The sequence below is a fragment of the Kickxella alabastrina genome (genome assembly GCF_025024165.1).
Source record: "Kickxella alabastrina strain RSA 675 chromosome Unknown BX661scaffold_45, whole genome shotgun sequence".
NCBI classification, from domain to species: domain Eukaryota; kingdom Fungi; phylum Kickxellomycota; class Kickxellomycetes; order Kickxellales; family Kickxellaceae; genus Kickxella; species Kickxella alabastrina.
The window spans coordinates 34,280-51,713 of NW_026251516.1; the positions used below are offsets into that span (position 1 = coordinate 34,280).

A 17,434-nucleotide genomic window follows, 5' to 3' on the forward strand; every position below is an offset into this window, starting at 1 on the left:
TGTTTATAAAAGCACGCCTTGCAAAATGGTTCTCTCCCATTCTCTCTGTGTGTGTGTCTCTTTCTCTCAGCGATCAACGGCCATTGGCACGCCGGCCAGATCCCCACTGCGGTACGCAGCATCAGCCATTTTATGCCTCGAGTCGAGCGAATGGAACCTGGCCCTCATCGCCTTGTACGCCCTGACAAAGTCTTCGATCTCGTCCACGCCCTTGTCCAAAAACACGTCGGCCCTCCTCTCCGCCTCCTCATCGGCCTCCCTCGCCTCCCTCTTCGCCCTGGCCAACAACACCGCCGGCGAATATGGCTTCTGCAAATCCAAATGCTCCTGCACCAACTCATACAGCCTTGTAGTCAACGAGCTTGCAAACATCTGCAGCTCCGCCACGCCCTCCCGCATCCGCTTCAGCTCATCCTCCGACGACAAGTTGACCTTAGCCAGTCGCTCGTTCTCCTCGCGCAGCTCGTACTCCAAGGTACGCATCAGCTGGATCTGCTCTAACCCGTCAATGTGCGCTTGGAAAAGATCCGCGTACCGCAGGAGGTCTTCGAGATCATCTGCGGATTTATTCGCAAACGTCGGGAATTGGTCCCAGAGCTGCTGCTGCTTGGAGGCAATGAGGTCGGGGTCGGAGGGCAAGTTGTAGTTGTTCATGGCCTCGGGGACACCAACCTCGTAGGCTGGGAGGTCGAGCTGTCGGGAGGCTGGGGCTGCTTCGAATTCACTAAAGTCCTTGAGGTCTGTGGAAGCTGTGGTGTCTGAGACGTCGTCGTTGCCGTTGCCGTTGCCGTTGCCGTTGCCGTTGCCGTTGCCGTTGCCGTTGCTATTGCTGCTCATTCTTGAAAAGTTTAGATAATTATAAAGTACAATAAATAGTAAAAAGTGAAAAGTAAAAAGTTGAATTAACGAAGAGTGAACGGAAGAAAAGATGAGTAGAAAATAAATGCGCTTCTTGTCCTTTTCCAATGCCAAACCTTTTTCTTTTCTTTTCCACGCAATTGGGAAGCAGGACAGTCGAAATCATGTGATTGATATCCCGTTCTTTTTTACATGTTTTTTGGGGCCTGATATTTGGCGTTTTGATCGAGTAAAAAGCGTGGTGTTGTCGCCAACTGTACAAAAACAGCGAGAACAGACCAATGCTTGCACCCCGTGTCTTTTCAGCTGACTGGGCTCTGTGTATTCTTTCGTAAACAGCAACTTTAAATGCTAAATGTTAAATGTTAAACAGAAGAAAAGCCCACTGGCAAACTTTATACCTTTTCCTTAACGTTTTACAATAAACCTGCTGTTGTTTCGAAATACAAACACGCCTTTAATCGGAACTAATTTACCAAGCATTTTCGTGGTTTTTGTTTTCATGAACTTGAACTTTAAAAAATTATATATACATATATATAGACAGAGAACTGTGGGACGTGCAATTCAACCAAATAAAGTGTATGAGACTGCAATTGACAATTTGCGTTTGGAAGATGGGATGCCATCCAAAGTATGCCACTAAAATATATAAATAAATGGTGTGCAGAATGAATGGCATAAAGTGGATGAGCAGCTGCTGATGTTGCCATTACTCTCAATTATACTGTTGATATTGCCGCTAATGTGCCACAAATGTAGGATACTCGCACATGCCACAAATGTAGGAAACTCACACATGCCACAAATACAATCAACAAATAACCGAATATTGTTTTTTAAATGTCTGCCACCAAATCATTTGTAACCAAATGCTGGATCCAAATACCACCCTTTGCCACTCATCCTTAGGGCTGACAGGAATGCTACTATTCATCTGGCCGGCGGCTTCGGATTGGGAGGAGATCGCTACCATGTATAGCCCGGATTACAATCAGCTGGATCTGACGGGTACTGCAAAGGCGTGTGAGAAGGCCGTTGATGGCAACCGTTCGGCTTACCTTGGAGCTGAAGGTGGCCATTTCGGGACTCCGTCCGAGGAGCCCAGCAACACTGCTATTCTTCCCGCCTTTACTCTTACTAAATAATTTTTTTACCTGGCTGGTTTCAAGTTCGCCTAGTGGGTTGGGCATTTGACAAAAACCAATCTTTTTTCACGAGCCACTTCTTTTACATTGTTTCACGCTTGTTGCTTCGCCACACCAAGGCACCTATGAAATGAGCGGATGGTTAAAATACATGTTGTGTAACCAGCAAGTCAAGCCGTATTATTGGCCACGTCGCACTATATTATCCATGGCGGACAACGTTTGGTTTTTAGGCTGAATATTTTACAGGAACAGTGCCATTCATTGGCCCTTGGATATTTATCCTGGGTGGTACAGAGACAGCCGAAAGCAATTAAAGGCAATAAATGACAACAAATGGGCCTGTTTAGAATATTATGCTTTATGCATTGTCAAAGCCCAGCCAAAACGGCAATTCCTCATCGTTTTTTACCATTGGGCTTAGTATCACGCAGTTGCCAAGACTCCTCTCCGTCTCCGCCTTCCGTCTCTTTTTCGTACTCTTTGCGGGCTGCAAATCCACCCCGATGAACCAATTTGTGGCCAGGGCGGGTCGGCCCGATCGCCAAACACGTGCTTGGAATCCGACAGCGCACTTGTCCTTTGTGCACAAGAAAGAAAGAAGGAAAAAGACTTGGTAAAAAGGAAATAAAAGCGAGTGACGTAAGCACACATATGCCTTTCGCGGCAGCTAGAAGCACAAAAAGCCACGGCGTATCTGGGTTCCTACAGCCCGCATTTTGCACCTTGCACGGAGTGCTAGAACAAGCGAGCTGTCTTGCCAGACATACATGGAATACGCAAAGTGAAAATTCAAATGGAAAAGCAGAGGGAGGCTTACATGCTTTTTTGGTAGTTACATTGAATTGAACTGAACTGAATCAAACAATATATTATTGTTGTCTTTTTACGTCTCTATTTTTCGCAGTTTCGCGAACTGGTCCTGAAATGGATATATTGGGCAGTACTTGTGTCTACAATCGCATTGTTTTCGGAAAATAGAGGGTGAGTGAGAATAATACACAATGTCATTATGACTCTCTTTTTGCTCTCTTTTTCCCACTATTGCCCCAATATGCCTGTCTGTTTGTCTTTTGTCAACTCTTTTCCATTGCGACGAAGACAATAGTAATAATAATAATAATAGAGCACGAGGACTGCCAGAAGCAGAAAATGTGTCTGCTCTTTTGGCTTTTTGTTTTGCACCGGGTGCATAGTTTCTAAAGATGGCTAAATTGCTATTGTGTGCGTGTCCCCTTTTGCACCCATATGGCCATTGGCTCGCATATGCAGCTGACCCAAGATGGAGGCAGCGACAGCCAGCGACAGCCAGCGACAGCCAGCGAGTGTGATTCCGACGCTCAAAGCACCAAACCCGAAATTAGGTGCGGCAAAGTGAGAGCACCGAGCTAACATAAACAACCAAAAACCAAAATAAAGCCAAAGCGCAAAAAATCACCCGTTTGACTGGTCGATCGGAGTTCACAGCCAAACAGTCAAGCAGTCAAAGCAGCTGAAGGCAACCAACCAACCAAGCACCGAGTCGAGTGCTAAAAAAGCCTGTGTTTTCGGCTTATTTCTCGCGCTCTCGCCCAAGCCGCCTGTTATTGTTTTTGTGTTTTTGTGTTTTTGTGATCAAAATAGCGGACACCTCTCCTGCGTCCTCTCTCTTATTTTAGCCTGCATGTCGATCGGAATGGAAAAATGCGCGGATTGACTCGATATCGGCTATCGGAGCATCCTGCGATTGGCCAATCCGCCTGGTTTCTGGTGTTGAGTATGAACGCGCCTTATTTTATTTTGCTCTTTCTTGCTGAGAACAACACCAAGCGCCCTCTCACCCTCCCCTCTTCCTTTTCCGTATCCTGTTTATATAAAAAGGGGTGGGTGGATCTGCTGTTTTTCATCTTTTTCTCGGCTTTTGTTCTCTGCATTCTGTTTCTTTTCTTTTTGCCGTCACATTAAATCACTCGAGTTCATAAATCGCCGTTCCGATCCTGTTTCTACAGCTCTCAGGCTAAACTGCCCACAACACTCTTTTTCTCTTCCGAGCCTTTGGCAAGGATCTTTTTGCACATATAAATACGCTGGCGTTGTCCCTACCCCCCAACCAACCACCCACCCATCCATATTTATTTATTTAGTTATTTATTTATTTGTATATTTTCTACCACTCACAAACCCTATTATTATTCGCCCATCTTTTATCTGACATCAAAAACAAACTGACAATGACCGGTCGCCCCACACACATGACGCTCACCACCACAACGGCCCACGGCACAGCCCTTAGCGGCTTCCCGCAGATGCCGCCATCGCCCATGGTCGATGCGACCATGTCTGCCTCGCCAAGCGACCACATCGGCTTCCACCCGCCCATGCACTCGCCGGCGGCGCCCTCCCTGTACAGCCACTACCACCCCCTCAGCGGCGGCGGTGCCCGCAGCGCGCGCAGCGACAGCGCCCACAGCACCTACAGCGCGACAGACGCTAACGGCAGCCCGGCCGACGCCTGCAGCATTATGCGCCACACTTCGCGCAACAACTTTGGTGGATCGTGGTTGGATATTGGGTCCGACAACGAGGACGACTATGGCGGAAGCAGCTCGGGCGGGCGGCGCACGCACATGCGGCGCAAGAGCTCAGGTGCCAGCACCAGCGGACGCGTGTCGCTGGCGAACATCAAGGAGATGACGCGCAGGAGCTCGATGCATTTCCGCAGGCTGACCATCAAGATGGGCGTTGGGTCTTCTGCGCACAACTGAGATGGCCGCGAGAATTGAGCCAAAGGGAGAGCAGTACACGACTTGCCTTTTGCTGGCGGTGTAATTGGCGTCAGGCTGTCCTTTTTCTTCTTCGCCCTTCCCTCACAGCCTCTGTGTGGCTGTGCCTGTGTCTGTGTCTCTGTTGACACTGTAAATACTCCAAAACCCCTTTATTATTATTTCATTCATTCGGCTGGAGCTGGTTTCCCGTCTCTTCGTGATCAACTCTGGAAGGCTCTTTGTGCTCTGACCCTTCTTCACTCATACCCCCCTTTCTACTGCGTCTTTTGCTCTCGCTCTCGCTCTTTTCCCTTTTCTTCTCTTTGGCTGGTCCATTGTCTGCCGACTCCACCACAATCACGACCAAAGCATTGCCACCTGTATGCACTCTTCAAACCCTGTATAATCTTGACAACGACAACGACAACGACCGTCGCTGATCCAAGTTTTTTATTATTTCCTTTTTGAGTTAATAAAACAACATTTTCCCACTATCTCCTGTCCTTTGTTTATCAAATACAAAATGCATAGCTCAAAGATTGGGTCTATTTCCTCTCACTCACTATCCCCAACACTTTGGAACTAACAATGGCCACAAACAAATAAAGAGCAAAAATGGCAAGTACAAAATGGTTTAATTAAAGGGAACGGGATGATGCGGCAGGTTGAATCCCTGGTAGTATCCATTATCCATTATCCACTATCCATTATCCATTATCCATTATCCGCTGTTCTGCAAATTATGACAGAAACTTGAGGTCAAACATTTTACGAGGGAGAATAAAGAAGCCTATACCAGCGCCAATTCATCACACAAATATGAAAGGTTGAAAAGACAATAGCGCCAAAATGACAATACACAAGTAAAATAAATGCAGTTTATTGTAAATACAATATCCACAATAGAAAAAGAAAATGTCGGTCAGCAAGTGCCAAGCAATAAAACAACAAAGAAACAAGAGTGGGATAGACAAGAAACAGCTTTGAAAAACACAGTGGCAGGCATTGCAACGATGGCCAGCCCGCATCTGGATCCACCAGGTCGTTCCTTATTTTTTTGCCTCTGCAAAAAAAGAAGAGCCATTCGAAAAAGATTAGTGTTTTTGTTATTATTTCACAGCACCCAATGAGGCCCACCATCACCACAGCACGCAACAAGAAAAAGAAGCGGCAAAAGTGTGGAGGACCTGGGTATCGATCCCAGTGCCTCTCGCATGCTAAGCGAGCGCTCTCCCATTTGAGCTAGACCCCCTTCGGCTCCTGATTGGCTCACTTTACTGAGCTAATCAACTTCCTTCTGAACTTCTTCATTATGGCCCGTATCCATGGCTGGGCAATGCTGCTTTGCTTTGCTTTGCTTTGCTTTGCTTTGGCAACCTGTGTTTTTTTTGCCCGCCCTGTTGCTCCCGCCCCCAGCTGTACTTGTTTATCCAATACGTGTGTGCGATGCCACGCGCACAAACCAACTCATCACTCTCATATCGCGCCGGCTCCCCTGCTTTCTGTCCCGACAACCATCCAGCCAACTAAGTGACCAACCCAATGCGAGCGCAGCTGTGAGATAATGGTTATTGCTGCTATTTGTCCTGCATGCCAGTTGCTCACTTGCACATTCCGAACACGGATAGCGTTGGACACCATGCATGCCCAAAATAATAAAAGAAGATGCGAGGCTAAGCAAGGCAAGGTGAGGCAAGCCAATCTCTGACCACCAGGGTATAGTAACAGTGCGTCTCGCCTCACCTCAACTCATTTCAAATTTGTCATGTCCACTGGCCTCTTTGAAGATTTCTGTGCGCAGTGCACAAATTTCATTTATGCACGGGCGGGTATAGCCTGCATGCGGGCGGTACCTGTTTGCAATGCTGGGCTAATGCTCTCATTCCGAGTGGCGGCCATTGCCATTGCCATTGTCCGAGATGACACCACAAATACCGGTGCCAAATAAGCACGTAGTACATAATTCGGCACACGATTCCGCCCAGATAAAAAAGTACAGCTTTGAAATGGAAAACAGACGATGGCATACAAAACTAAACCGCAAACGCAATATCAGGACGCAATAAGCAATGAGCACTTTGCCTAAATATAGCCGAAAGCTCAAGCTTGGTCATTCTCGCGAGCAAAGTAAAAATAGAAAAGTAATAATGGCCGGCACCAATTGCTGCTTGATCTTGCTAGCATCTTGAGGTTTTGCTTTTTACTACTCGTTATTTCCGCTACTGCTGCTGGTTTTGAAACACTGTTCTTTTTGGCATCCGTCTTTGGCAATCAACGCGACCTTGAAATCAGGACTACTCCGGCTTGAGTGGCAGAAAGGGGATAGGCATGTATTATGTGTGTCATGTATGCATCTCCCTTACCCTTTTTTACGCTGTTGAAAACTCAATTAAAATGCTGCGCGACAGCACTCTGCTTAATACAATTGACAAAATGCTCTATTGGAAAAAAGCATCCATACGTTTCATGAATAAAAATACCAACCATACCGTTTATTATGGCGGTACCTCTAGCCAAGAAAACAAAAAAGCGACGCTGTCGCCAAACCTGCTTCCCTTTTTCGAGTACAAAAATAAAGGTTTATTCTTTATAAAATGGTGGCAGCTGATGTTCATATATTTTTGTTTATACAATTATAAATTAAAAGGCAGAAAAGACAACTGAGTGAAAATGGCGAAAATACGGATATAGTTTATTCGTAAAAAAACAAGGGTAACAAAACTAGGATTGGAGACATCACAAGCTGAGTATGTCAGCTACCTAAAAAATAAATGTATTTAAATATAAACCAAATGCATTTGCGATAATTAATCTTGGCTTTTGTAAAGCCTAGCGAATTCATTTACCCCCATTCCCCTATATGTAAGGATAGCTATGTATTGGCCCTTGATCAAGGAATATCCGCAGAGCTTAATTTGGTTGACCTTATCAAACTTGATAGTAGGTTCGTATTTGGAATGTTCTAGTAACTGTTTCATCCTTTTTTTTATATTGGGGTTATTGCTGGCGTTTATTTCCAATATGTCCTTATAATATCTAGCTAAATAACCTTTAGCAAAGGCTACCAGTTCATTGCAATCTTTGCCTTCAATATTGCCCAACTGAAGCGTGAATCCTTTATTAAGAAAATTTACAGACATGGCGGCAATCTTCTTTGGAGAGGCTTGCCTTTTCTTTTCCTCTTTTTTAGTGCTGGCGATAGTAGCCGGTTTCCTGTTAAACATTTTGAATAATAGTAAGAATAATATTGCGCGCGCAAAACTATAATATAATAGAGTGGTATGTTGTAATTAGTAAGAAATAAATAAAGTGAGAGTGAGAAAATAAATTGAAAATGGGAGACAGCTGTTCATTATTATTATCTACTATCTGGTGCTGCAGCTTGATGCTAATAGGAGAAAATCCACAAGAGCTATTTCTTAAACGACCAAAAGGAATACTCCAGTTAAAACACGCGCTCATTGTACAATGCTGTCGTGAACATGCCCAAAGAGGATACCAATAGTAATCAGCCGACCACTCGCAAGGAACACTGTTAAAGGGGTAAATAAAGGCATATTAAAAACGGAGGGTGTCCCGTCCTCATGCCAGGAGCACCTCAGCACACAACGTGTGACATCAATTATTGCGATTGTTTGAAATTGTGATTGTTTACGATCGCGATTTCTATTTTCACGGTCGATAGTTTCGAATAGATAAGCGGAGCTCTTTAAGCTCCCTTATAGTGTATTTTTTTTAAATAAAAATATAGTTAGTACGAATAAGTTTTATTACAATAAAGTATGTGAGCAAAATAATTGTTGATGTCAATATAATTATTTATTCATTGAAAACCATGTCAATTGCTGTGGCTGAAATTCATGCTCTCGACCAACTGCGAGAAGTGGCTGTTCTTGTCAGCAAGCAGCTTCTCGGGCGTGTCAAACTCTGCCATTTGGCCGTGGTCCATCACCAGGATGCGGTCGCTCTCCATCACAGTGCCCAGCCGGTGCGCAATGGTCAGCACGGTGCATTCCTTAAACTCGCGGCGAATCACTTCTTGCATGATCTGGTCAGTCTTGGAATCCACGTTGGCCGTCGCCTCATCTAAAATGACAATCTTGCGCCGCCAAAGAAGTGCCCTACAAAGACTGATGAGCTGTTTCTGGCCGACACTAAAATTGATACCATTGTATTTCACCCATTTGTTCAGCCCAACACCCTCGATCCACAGCCCCTTGTCAGAATTTTTGCTATCTAGAGGCTTGACGTACTTCTCTGTTGGGGTATCGAGAAGGTTGCTAATTTGACCTGCATGAATAGCTGCCCAGACTTCGTCGTCAGTGTACTCGTTGGCCGGATCAAGATTGTCGCGAATGGTACCCTTGAACAGCACCGGGTCCTGCGGAATAATGGCAATGCGTGATCGCAGGTCATGATGACCAATGGTCAAAATGTCAATGCCGTCGATGATGATCCGGCCGTTGGCTGGCTCGACCAAGCGCATCAGCGCATATGTTATTGAGCTCTTGCCTGCACCCGTGCGGCCGACAATGCCAATATTCTCGCCGCCTTGTGCCGAAAAGCTAAGCCCTTTGAGAACCAGATCCAACTCTGGATGGTAGCGCATGCTGTAATTGCAGAACTCAATTACCCCATTCTGCGGCCAACTGGGTTCTGGCCTTGCATTCTCAATGACTGGTGGTGCCTCGTGCTCCAACTGTTCTGTATAAATGTAGTAGCGCAAAAGTGCCTGGATTTGGTCCTCAAACTTGCCAGAAATGTGATTTAGTGCATTCACACAATGAAACACGTTTAAGGACAGCAAAACCATTGTGTCGACCTCTCCTGGAAGTACAGGAGTGTTAGTGTAAAGACGACGATGGATACTGAATAGCAAGATCCCGCTGCGGATGACCTCAGCGCAAACAGTAGCCATCATCTTGCGTGAACTGTCCAATACACGACGAATGTGGCCAAAATGTATTTCAAAGGAAACCCTAGTTCTTGATTGGTCCAGGTATACGTCGGCACATCTGTGAATCCGAAGTAACAATTTGTGTTGAAATATCACTTCTGAGTGATTTAAGATACTATTATCAATATACTGGTTTAGAATCCACGGAAACCTGTCTATATCTCTGAATAATATTTTGGACAGTGCAGTTAGGCCAGCCAGTGGCAAGCACAGCAGCAGAATTGTTGGCGAAAATCTTGTAGCCTGGATTATTGCTGAGACTGCCAAGAAATTTTCAAACAAAACAGTATTGCACAGGGTATTTGGAAGGTTATTGGATACATAAACCCGATCAGCCATAAACGTTTTTACCAGGTCAGAGGAAGATAGTCTCTCAGCAAGTGTGAGTGGCAGTGAGAGAATACTGCTGATAAGCTGGCGACGCATTTTCTCTGCAACACGTTTGGTCCACAAAACCTTCCTGATCCACGCCTCAAAATAATTTAGCTGCATGCAAACAACTCCCACCAATGCATTGACAATTAAGTACCTGCTCATTGACTGGCGCATTGTGTCAGGATTGCTGTTGACCATAAGGCTGATTCGCAGGCTTTCGACGTAGTATATCACATAGGCATTGGCAAGCTGGATCAAGGCCACAATAGCAACAGTCCCATACCCACTGAGCTTGATAAACCTCCACAGTTGCCACAGCTTGAACGGTGGATCCTTCAGCTCGGGGTGAATGGTAAACTTGCCAGATTTGGTGTCGGCATTGCTGGCTGAAGCAGTTTCTGTCGATGAATCAGAGATATGCTCATTTGTGTTGACAGCAGACACAAAACCAACCGGCTGCTGCTCAACAATCACAGCATGCCCCTCAGCAAGCGTGACAACCTTGCTGCTCAGTGGCACCAGATGATCAGCATGGGTGACTAGAATACGCGTTTTATTGCCAATGATGCCGCCAGATGCTAAAACACGCTCGACAATGAGGCGCTCGACTCGTGCATCAACAGCTGCAAGCAAGTCGTCAAAGATGTAAACGTCCGCTTTTAGGTACAGCGCCCTACAAAATAATTATGCAAAATAATTAGCAACAAAATACATATTCTACACCCTGCATATGTTGGATGTATGATACATGTTTGCTGTGAATATCCAATATTTACCTCGCTAGTGCCAGTCGGACCTTTTGACCGCCGGACAGGTTAATGCCATTAGGGCCAATCTCTGACAGATCGCCAGCTGCAAACTGCTTGACATCCTCGGACAGAGCACAGGCTTCAAGCACCTGATGCATCCATTTCTCGTCATACTCAGCACCCATGAGCACGTTCTCGCGGAAGGTGTTGTTCATAATGTATGGTTTCTGGCTGACATAGCCAATATTTCCACACATGCGGCCATGTCCACTGACGATAGGCATCTCGCCGCACAGCCCTGAAAGTAATGACGACTTGCCACTGCCAATGCATCCGATTATCGTTACAAACTCGCCAGCCTTGATGCACAGTGTGATCGGATCCAATCCAAACTTACTCTTACCCCAGCTGAAAGCACAGTTGTCAAGTTCTACTGCAACACCATCCTTGGATGTCTCTGACACATGTGCAATAATTTTGGTATGCTGAGCATCGACAAGTGTCTGCATAAAAGCCACACCCTCCTTGATGTCAATAAGTGCCTGTCCAGTGGTACCAATTGTTTTGGCAAATCGAATGAGCGAGTCGATTGAGTCCACTAGCAGTGCAACAGTGGCATATGACATTGGATCACTGGACATGCTGAAGAAAATAATGATTGTTGATGCAGCGGAAATCTGCGAAACCGAGGACCCAAGAACTTTAATTATATACTCCAGCACATACCAAAATATTGGCGGTGTGTATTCTGGCAAATCCAACCATGCCATAGCGCCCATGAATGTCCTCTCCCAGGCATAGAGCTTGATTGTGCGAATATTTCTAGATATGGTGTCATAGTCTTCCTGAAACCTGGGCATCCTGGTCGTTTGGTTTAGCCTTTTCAGATGTTCGATATTTGCAGATACCAGATGGGCAATCAGCTGGTGGCCAAGAGTGATGGCAACTGGAATGACAGCACACCAGCCGATATGTCGAGATATGATCCAAACATTGAAAAGCTGAGCAAGCATCGAGCTGAAGGTGTCTATAAGGGTCTTGGTTGTTGCTGAGATCTTATAAGCTGAGCTATAAAATTTATACTCTCTAAAAAATTTGCAATATGCCGTAATGTACAACTCTTGTGCCTTAAAATATACAAGCGCAAGAATTTTTTCAGATATCAGCTCATGAAAATGTATAATATATCTATCAGCAAGAGTGGTGAGCGACAGCAACTGCCAGACAGCAAGAAGCATGGCCAAGCTCGGGTAGTCGATTGCACCCGGACTGCCGATAGTTGCAATAATGCTAACAAACATGAGCCGGCGCAAGTGAGTAGCCATTTTAACTAGTGTTTTGGCAACAAGCACACCGACAATACCCTTCCATTCGGCTACAATAAGGCCGCGGATGACAAAGAACCTATGTGCACAAAAAATACAGTAATAAGATATTGGTGTGTTTAGAACAAACTAATTGTAGTTGGTCAAATATATCATTTAGCATGTATTTTATTTTAGAAGAATTGCCTTTGCAATGGGTCAAACACTGCTCTTTTACTGTGCTCGCTAAACTCGCTCTCAAACTTGCGGTTGCGCAAATCTTCAATAGAAAGGCCACCACTGCGCATGAGCCTGGCAAAAACAAACCCATCGAGAGCGCAAATGCCCTTGAGATGGAACAAAATGTTGCTTTTCAACTGCGAATTCAACGCATACCACGCGAGCCAAAGGTGAATTGCTGCGCTGGCTGCGGTTGCTGGCAGGGTCATTATCAGCGGCGATTGGCCCAGTCGGTAAATTCTGGCCACATGAAAGCAGGCAAGTGCATTGCTGCCGCTGGCTGCGCCCAAATAGTGGCAAAATGCCGAATATGCTGTCAGCGAGACTGCAGCAGACAAAGAAGCAGTAAAAACAACTGAGCTGATGGACACGCTCTGGATTACAACAAGTGCCACATTGGCAATGCCCAATGCAATCAGTGAAAATGCAGGCGTGGGCAATGTTTTGCGCCTGGTTGATTTGGCATTAAACATTGCCATAAGGCAGGCCATTGACACAACAATATCAATTGCGACGCTAGCGTTTGCCGCAATAAAATTAGCTGCCATTTGTTGGTAATTTGAAAAGATGATAATATGAAGTTTTTTAATGGGTGATGTTTCAACAAGCTGTAAGTAAATAAAATAAATGTGAAAAATGTGGTGGGAGAATAAGAAGCAGAAGACACATACCAGTGGTTGGGCTTTCTCTATTTTGTTGGTATACACGCATCACTACACTAGAATGAGAATTTGGCATCCAAAAACACATGTACTGTTGGGCACACATTTCCTTTTTAGCCCAATGCCCATCAGCTGCCCTTTTCTTTGTGAGCACTAAGACTTGTAGTCATAAAAAGGGAAAAATAATATTTCTTTGTGAGCATTCTTTTCTTTTCTAGGTTTCTACGGAATATAAATTAGTCTAGTATTCAATACACTCGTCAACGTCCAGCATATTTTTAAGAACATGTTATTCCAGATGCAATATGCAAATAGGACATCTTTTACAAATAGACCCAAAGCCGCAGTCAAACAATGAATCTGCTGAATGTGAAAAATGGTTCTGTGAGAATAAAAGCTCATGTGGTTGCAATTTCCTTGCATGGTTGAGCAGTGGCCTGCATTTTAGACATGTATATTGTTCTGCATTGTATTTTTAATGGTTAAAAGTAGCCAAAACACATTTTTATTCCTGCTGCAGCATAGCATGTGCTTATTGCAATTATTTTAGTTTAGCACATTTTTCTGCGCAAATAAAATTTTTAAAATGCGTACAAATGAATTGAGTTTTGACGGGCAGCCCGTCTTAACCTAAAGCAATAAAGAGTTTGTGTGTTTGCGCCAAACGTGCTTTTAACAACATTATTACTATCACCATTGCGGTGTGCCTTTAAAACATTGTTTTATTTCAGATTTTCTTGTCACACACGGAATGGTACCGTATATTTAAGTAAATATTAAATGAATACACAGCTATATGCCAAAGTTTTTTAAGCCAAGTTGTCTGGCACTTTGATTATGCAGCGCATGCCCAGATAAACTGAGGTGACATAGTCATAACCGTTGTAATCGTCCGTCCTAATCGGTTTTATATTTACGTGTTTAAAATCACTGATATAGGCTTTGTCTCTGCTTTTTTCAGCAATCAAACATAAACCAAAGCGGGGACTGCCAAAATCAATTAGCGGGGCTCCATGGTCATATTTGGCAATTGGCTTCAGCGGTAGATCTTTCAAAGGCAAAACACATACCCAATTGATGTTTACAAATTTGATATTCATAACGACCCTTTCTGGAGTACCCAAATCAAGAGATATGACCCCAAGGACTTGCTTGACGAATTCACAAGCTTATCGCACGTTTAAGCCGATAGAAATTCAGGTGTATAAAATGACTTTATTTCAGTACTAAATAAAAATCCAGGAAGGAGAAGCCCGGAATCACAACAATTATTGTTGTGATTGTGCGCCTTTATAATTATTTACAAGAGCGCTGATCGTCGTTGGCTCAAGCAGCCAATACAACGGATAAACATAGTACATAGGCGTAATAGCAACATATATGGTAAGCAAGTCGTATGGCCCCAGATGGGCAAAAAAGTTTACAATGGCAAGTTTATACAAAACCAACCAGATACATTGATTGAATACATTCCAGCTGTGGATAAGCAAGCTATAAAGCATTTTGTAATACAGTTTACGCTCCAGCTGTGATACAAGAAATTGCGGCTTGTCTCCGGCGATTGATTAATGAATCAATCGCTAGTTAATTCCCTACTTGGGTATGCGGGAATTCATATGCACACATAAATACTAATGAATATGAACAGTGGAGGGTGTTCATCCCTTAGTTTTCTTTTAGTTCATTTTGTTCAAATATATATTTTTAACATAACAGGGTTCGTGGAAGGGAACAAGAAACATTAACCCGAGCCACCCACAAGATCCGTGTCAGTTCAAAGAAAGAGAGTCTCTCGACAAGCATGAACGGCAAGGAGAGAATGCTGCTGATGAGCTGTCAGTGGATTTTTCTGCAACAGGTTTGGTCCATAGAACGTCTTTGATCCAGGCTTCAAAATAGTTTAGCTGCATTAAACCAACCCGTACAAGCGCATTGACAACCGGGCACCCACTCATCGACCGGCACACCGTGTTTTGGCAATAAAAATGAGGGCTAATCCTTCGTAGCGCTCCACACAACAATTACATGCCGCTCAGCGACTCGCCTTCGAAAGACAACAATCACATGCTACTCAGCGACTCGTCTTCAAAAAACACAACAATTATATGCCGCTCGGCGACTCGATCAGCAGGGTTCTTCTGTTTTATGGTGTCTCAATAGTTGGCATCTGTATTTTCTAGACCAACGGACAATTAAATAAGTCGATGTGCTGCGAGCGGGCTCGTCGCCAACATGCTTGGGCACCTTGGTGTTGTCCAAGTCGATCTGCACCTTATCCATTACTTTCGGTTTGCGCTTGGGCTCTTTTGTCATCAACGCTGGCTTGTCGGTGTATTTTGCAATATAACAAGTTGTTGAAGCTCCCAAACGCTCTGTAGCCAATGCCACTGGTGTCACTGCAGTTTCCCCATTGGTAATATAGCCACTGCCATGTCTGTTGTTTGGATAAAGCATTGGTCGCCCCTTTTTGGGGGTCTCTGTCGCATAAAAAGACAAAAGACATTGGCAATGTTGCTCAGGACGGCTGTAGACAGTGTCGCGCGGCATATCACTTGCCAATAATAAACGGCGGTCCTGCATGTAAAAAAGAGGGGGAATACATAGCTGAGGGCAAAAAGAGGGCGCTTCCGGATTTGAACCGGAGACCAATCGGACTGCAGCCGAACGCTCTACCACTGAGCTAAACGCCCCTGCCAACCAGCTTTTTACAGCCAATCTTGTTGCTTCTAACCAATTCCATTTGCCAGCCTACTCGACCCGCATGCTTTGCAGTAGCTAACCCCCGCACTGGCGCCCTGTGTTCTACCCACGCCTTTTGCACAAACACATTCCCACCATCCGCGCACCACCATGCGGGGATACGTAGCATTTCCGGCGATCAGTTGGCTTGTTGCTACGCCTGTTGCATTTGCATTCCCCCTGTTCTTTGTCTCTATCCTTAGCACTTCCATTTTTCGCATCCACAAAGGCAAACTCACTGGCGACTTTGCCCTCTTTGCACCGTTTTTTAATTGCCCTCAGTTGCAAATGCCATTGCCTTTGCTGGCATTTGGAAAGTACCAAATAATCTCAGTTCCGCGTGAGTATATCTTTGATAGAGTGCTTGCTGCTTACTAGCGTTAATTTGTATTTTGTGTTTGTTTGAAAGCCATTGCGCCGCTTTTCAGCAAAAAATATTTGGCTATTTCAGAAACAGTGATTCAATTGACCCAGACCATATGTTTGTCGGCAGGCTTTTTTCTCATTATGTGGTGCTCCAAAATGATTTTGTGTCAGCGAATTTACGATTTGGTTAGTGGATAATTTGAGCGTAGCAGCCAGCCAACAAAAAGTAAGAATTAAAATTTTATGTTTTGCTTATAAACCAAATTTACATCAAGAAGACACCAACTCAAATCAATATAAAAATGGGGAAATTCCATACATAGACGTTTGCACGTGCGCTGTTGCTAATAGGAGCGCTGGAAGTTTTCCAGGCTAACTGACAGTTAAATAATAAACAGTTACGTGTTTTTGTGTATCTTGTGATGACCCACCCCGTTGTATTTTTTCGTAACCGACAGTAGCCAATGTTTATGTTTTTAATTAATTACTTTCAAATTATTTAGTTGGACTGTTTGAATATGGCAAGAAAATAATGCAGTAACTGACATGTCACAATTATTGTTCCTGACTGAGGGTAGCTGGAGGAGGGGAGTGTTGGTAGGGATATACTGCATTCAATTCCAACAAAGTTTAGCTTTGCTTCTGAAAATCCCCATTATCCCTATATGCCCCTTTTTCCATTATTCTGCAAATATGTGAACAGTAAAGCTTAACAACATAATTGGTAAATGATTCTACTTCCCCATTTTACTTTAATTGACCGTATTGGTCTAGTCTAGTCTGGTCTGATGACACTTGGAAATAAAAATAATTGACAAAATAACAATTGAATTTGTGTAAAGTGCACAATAAATTAAAATGCAGCAAATCATATGTGAGAAAGGGATTGAGCAAGAAAAACAGAGAACGCTAGCGATAAAAAGGAACAAAGCATATGGAAACATTGCAATAATCTTGTACATACTTCAGGAACACAGTGGTGAAGGCAATAAAATAACAGGAAAAGGAGTAGTACGTGTAGTGCTTGTGAGTGGGTTATACATATTAAATATTTTATGGCGTACTGAGTTATATTTGTTTGATAGTTGTAACAATGTCCTTGAAAAACTATACTTATAACAATACAAGCATTTGCTCATTGACAGGTATAGGGGTCTTGTTTGTGCGTGAAATGACATATATCTAGATCAGTAGAGTAAAGTAGAGTATGTAAATCTGACCCTGATGCACATTATTTTATTTATAGACAATGACATTCATAATAGCAAAGAAATGGACAACAATGGAAGATA

General features: G+C 44.0%; 7 protein-coding genes and 2 non-coding genes across 9 annotated transcripts; 2 read left to right on the plus strand and 7 right to left on the minus strand.

The window, feature by feature from the left end:
• Positions 1-66: 66 nt before the first annotated feature.
• On the minus strand, positions 67-654 carry BX661DRAFT_146971 (uncharacterized protein; the record flags this gene model as incomplete). Its single annotated transcript, XM_051533202.1, has 1 exon — positions 67-654. One exon carries the CDS (start codon positions 652-654, stop codon positions 67-69), a length of 588 nt encoding a protein of 195 aa, XP_051388596.1.
• Positions 655-1,403: 749 nt separating this feature from the next.
• On the plus strand, positions 1,404-3,825 carry BX661DRAFT_227108 (uncharacterized protein). Its single transcript, XM_051538987.1, has 2 exons — positions 1,404-1,932; positions 3,295-3,825. The coding sequence occupies exons 1-2, from the start codon at positions 1,731-1,733 to the stop codon at positions 3,396-3,398; spliced, it is 306 nt and encodes a 101-aa protein (XP_051388597.1). The 5' UTR covers positions 1,404-1,730; the 3' UTR covers positions 3,399-3,825.
• A 391-nt stretch (positions 3,826-4,216) lies between these two features.
• BX661DRAFT_173786 (uncharacterized protein) lies at positions 4,217-4,750 on the plus strand (the record flags this gene model as incomplete). Its single annotated transcript, XM_051533899.1, has 1 exon — positions 4,217-4,750. One exon carries the CDS (start codon positions 4,217-4,219, stop codon positions 4,748-4,750), a length of 534 nt encoding a protein of 177 aa, XP_051388598.1.
• Positions 4,751-5,600: 850 nt separating this feature from the next.
• On the minus strand, positions 5,601-6,139 carry BX661DRAFT_189652 (uncharacterized protein). The gene is given in 2 exon segments (XM_051537599.1): positions 5,601-6,112; positions 6,123-6,139. The coding sequence occupies 1 exon segment, from the start codon at positions 5,888-5,890 to the stop codon at positions 5,630-5,632; it is 261 nt and encodes an 86-aa protein (XP_051388599.1). The 5' UTR covers positions 5,891-6,112; positions 6,123-6,139; the 3' UTR covers positions 5,601-5,629.
• On the minus strand, positions 5,930-6,002 carry BX661DRAFT_t154. The gene has a single exon. It is a non-coding gene; the product is annotated as a tRNA-Ala (tRNA).
• Positions 6,140-8,588: 2,449 nt separating the features above from the next.
• On the minus strand, positions 8,589-9,389 carry BX661DRAFT_189658 (multidrug resistance-associated protein 1-like protein; the record flags this gene model as incomplete). Its single annotated transcript, XM_051537600.1, has 1 exon — positions 8,589-9,389. The coding sequence occupies exon 1, from the start codon at positions 9,357-9,359 to the stop codon at positions 8,589-8,591; it is 771 nt and encodes a 256-aa protein (XP_051388600.1). The 5' UTR covers positions 9,360-9,389.
• A 1,164-nt stretch (positions 9,390-10,553) lies between these two features.
• On the minus strand, positions 10,554-11,340 carry BX661DRAFT_218453 (P-loop containing nucleoside triphosphate hydrolase protein; the record flags this gene model as incomplete). The annotated part of the gene is made up of 2 exons (XM_051538797.1): positions 10,554-10,755; positions 10,859-11,340. Coding segments are annotated over 2 exons (684 nt in total), but the record flags the coding sequence as incomplete, so codon positions are not given.
• Positions 11,341-15,058: 3,718 nt separating this feature from the next.
• On the minus strand, positions 15,059-15,317 carry BX661DRAFT_201152 (uncharacterized protein; the record flags this gene model as incomplete). Its single annotated transcript, XM_051538474.1, has 3 exons — positions 15,059-15,081; positions 15,109-15,148; positions 15,228-15,317. 3 exons carry the CDS (start codon positions 15,315-15,317, stop codon positions 15,059-15,061), a joined length of 153 nt encoding a protein of 50 aa, XP_051388602.1.
• Positions 15,318-15,655: 338 nt separating this feature from the next.
• On the minus strand, positions 15,656-15,727 carry BX661DRAFT_t153. Its single transcript has one exon. It is a non-coding gene; the product is annotated as a tRNA-Cys (tRNA).
• Positions 15,728-17,434: the final 1,707 nt, after the last annotated feature.

Bases quoted from the DNA above. Each gene is read 5' to 3' on its own strand.
- BX661DRAFT_227108 (XM_051538987.1), top strand. From the start codon at position 1,731: ATGCTGGATCCAAATACCACCCTTTGCCACTCATCCTTAGGGCTGACA. The intron at 1,933-3,294 runs GTGGCCATTTCG...CCCAAGATGGAG, and splicing joins GGCTTACCTTGGAGCTGAAG to GCAGCGACAGCCAGCGACAG.
- BX661DRAFT_189652 (XM_051537599.1), bottom strand. From the start codon at position 5,890: ATGGTGGGCCTCATTGGGTGCTGTGAAATAATAACAAAAACACTAATC.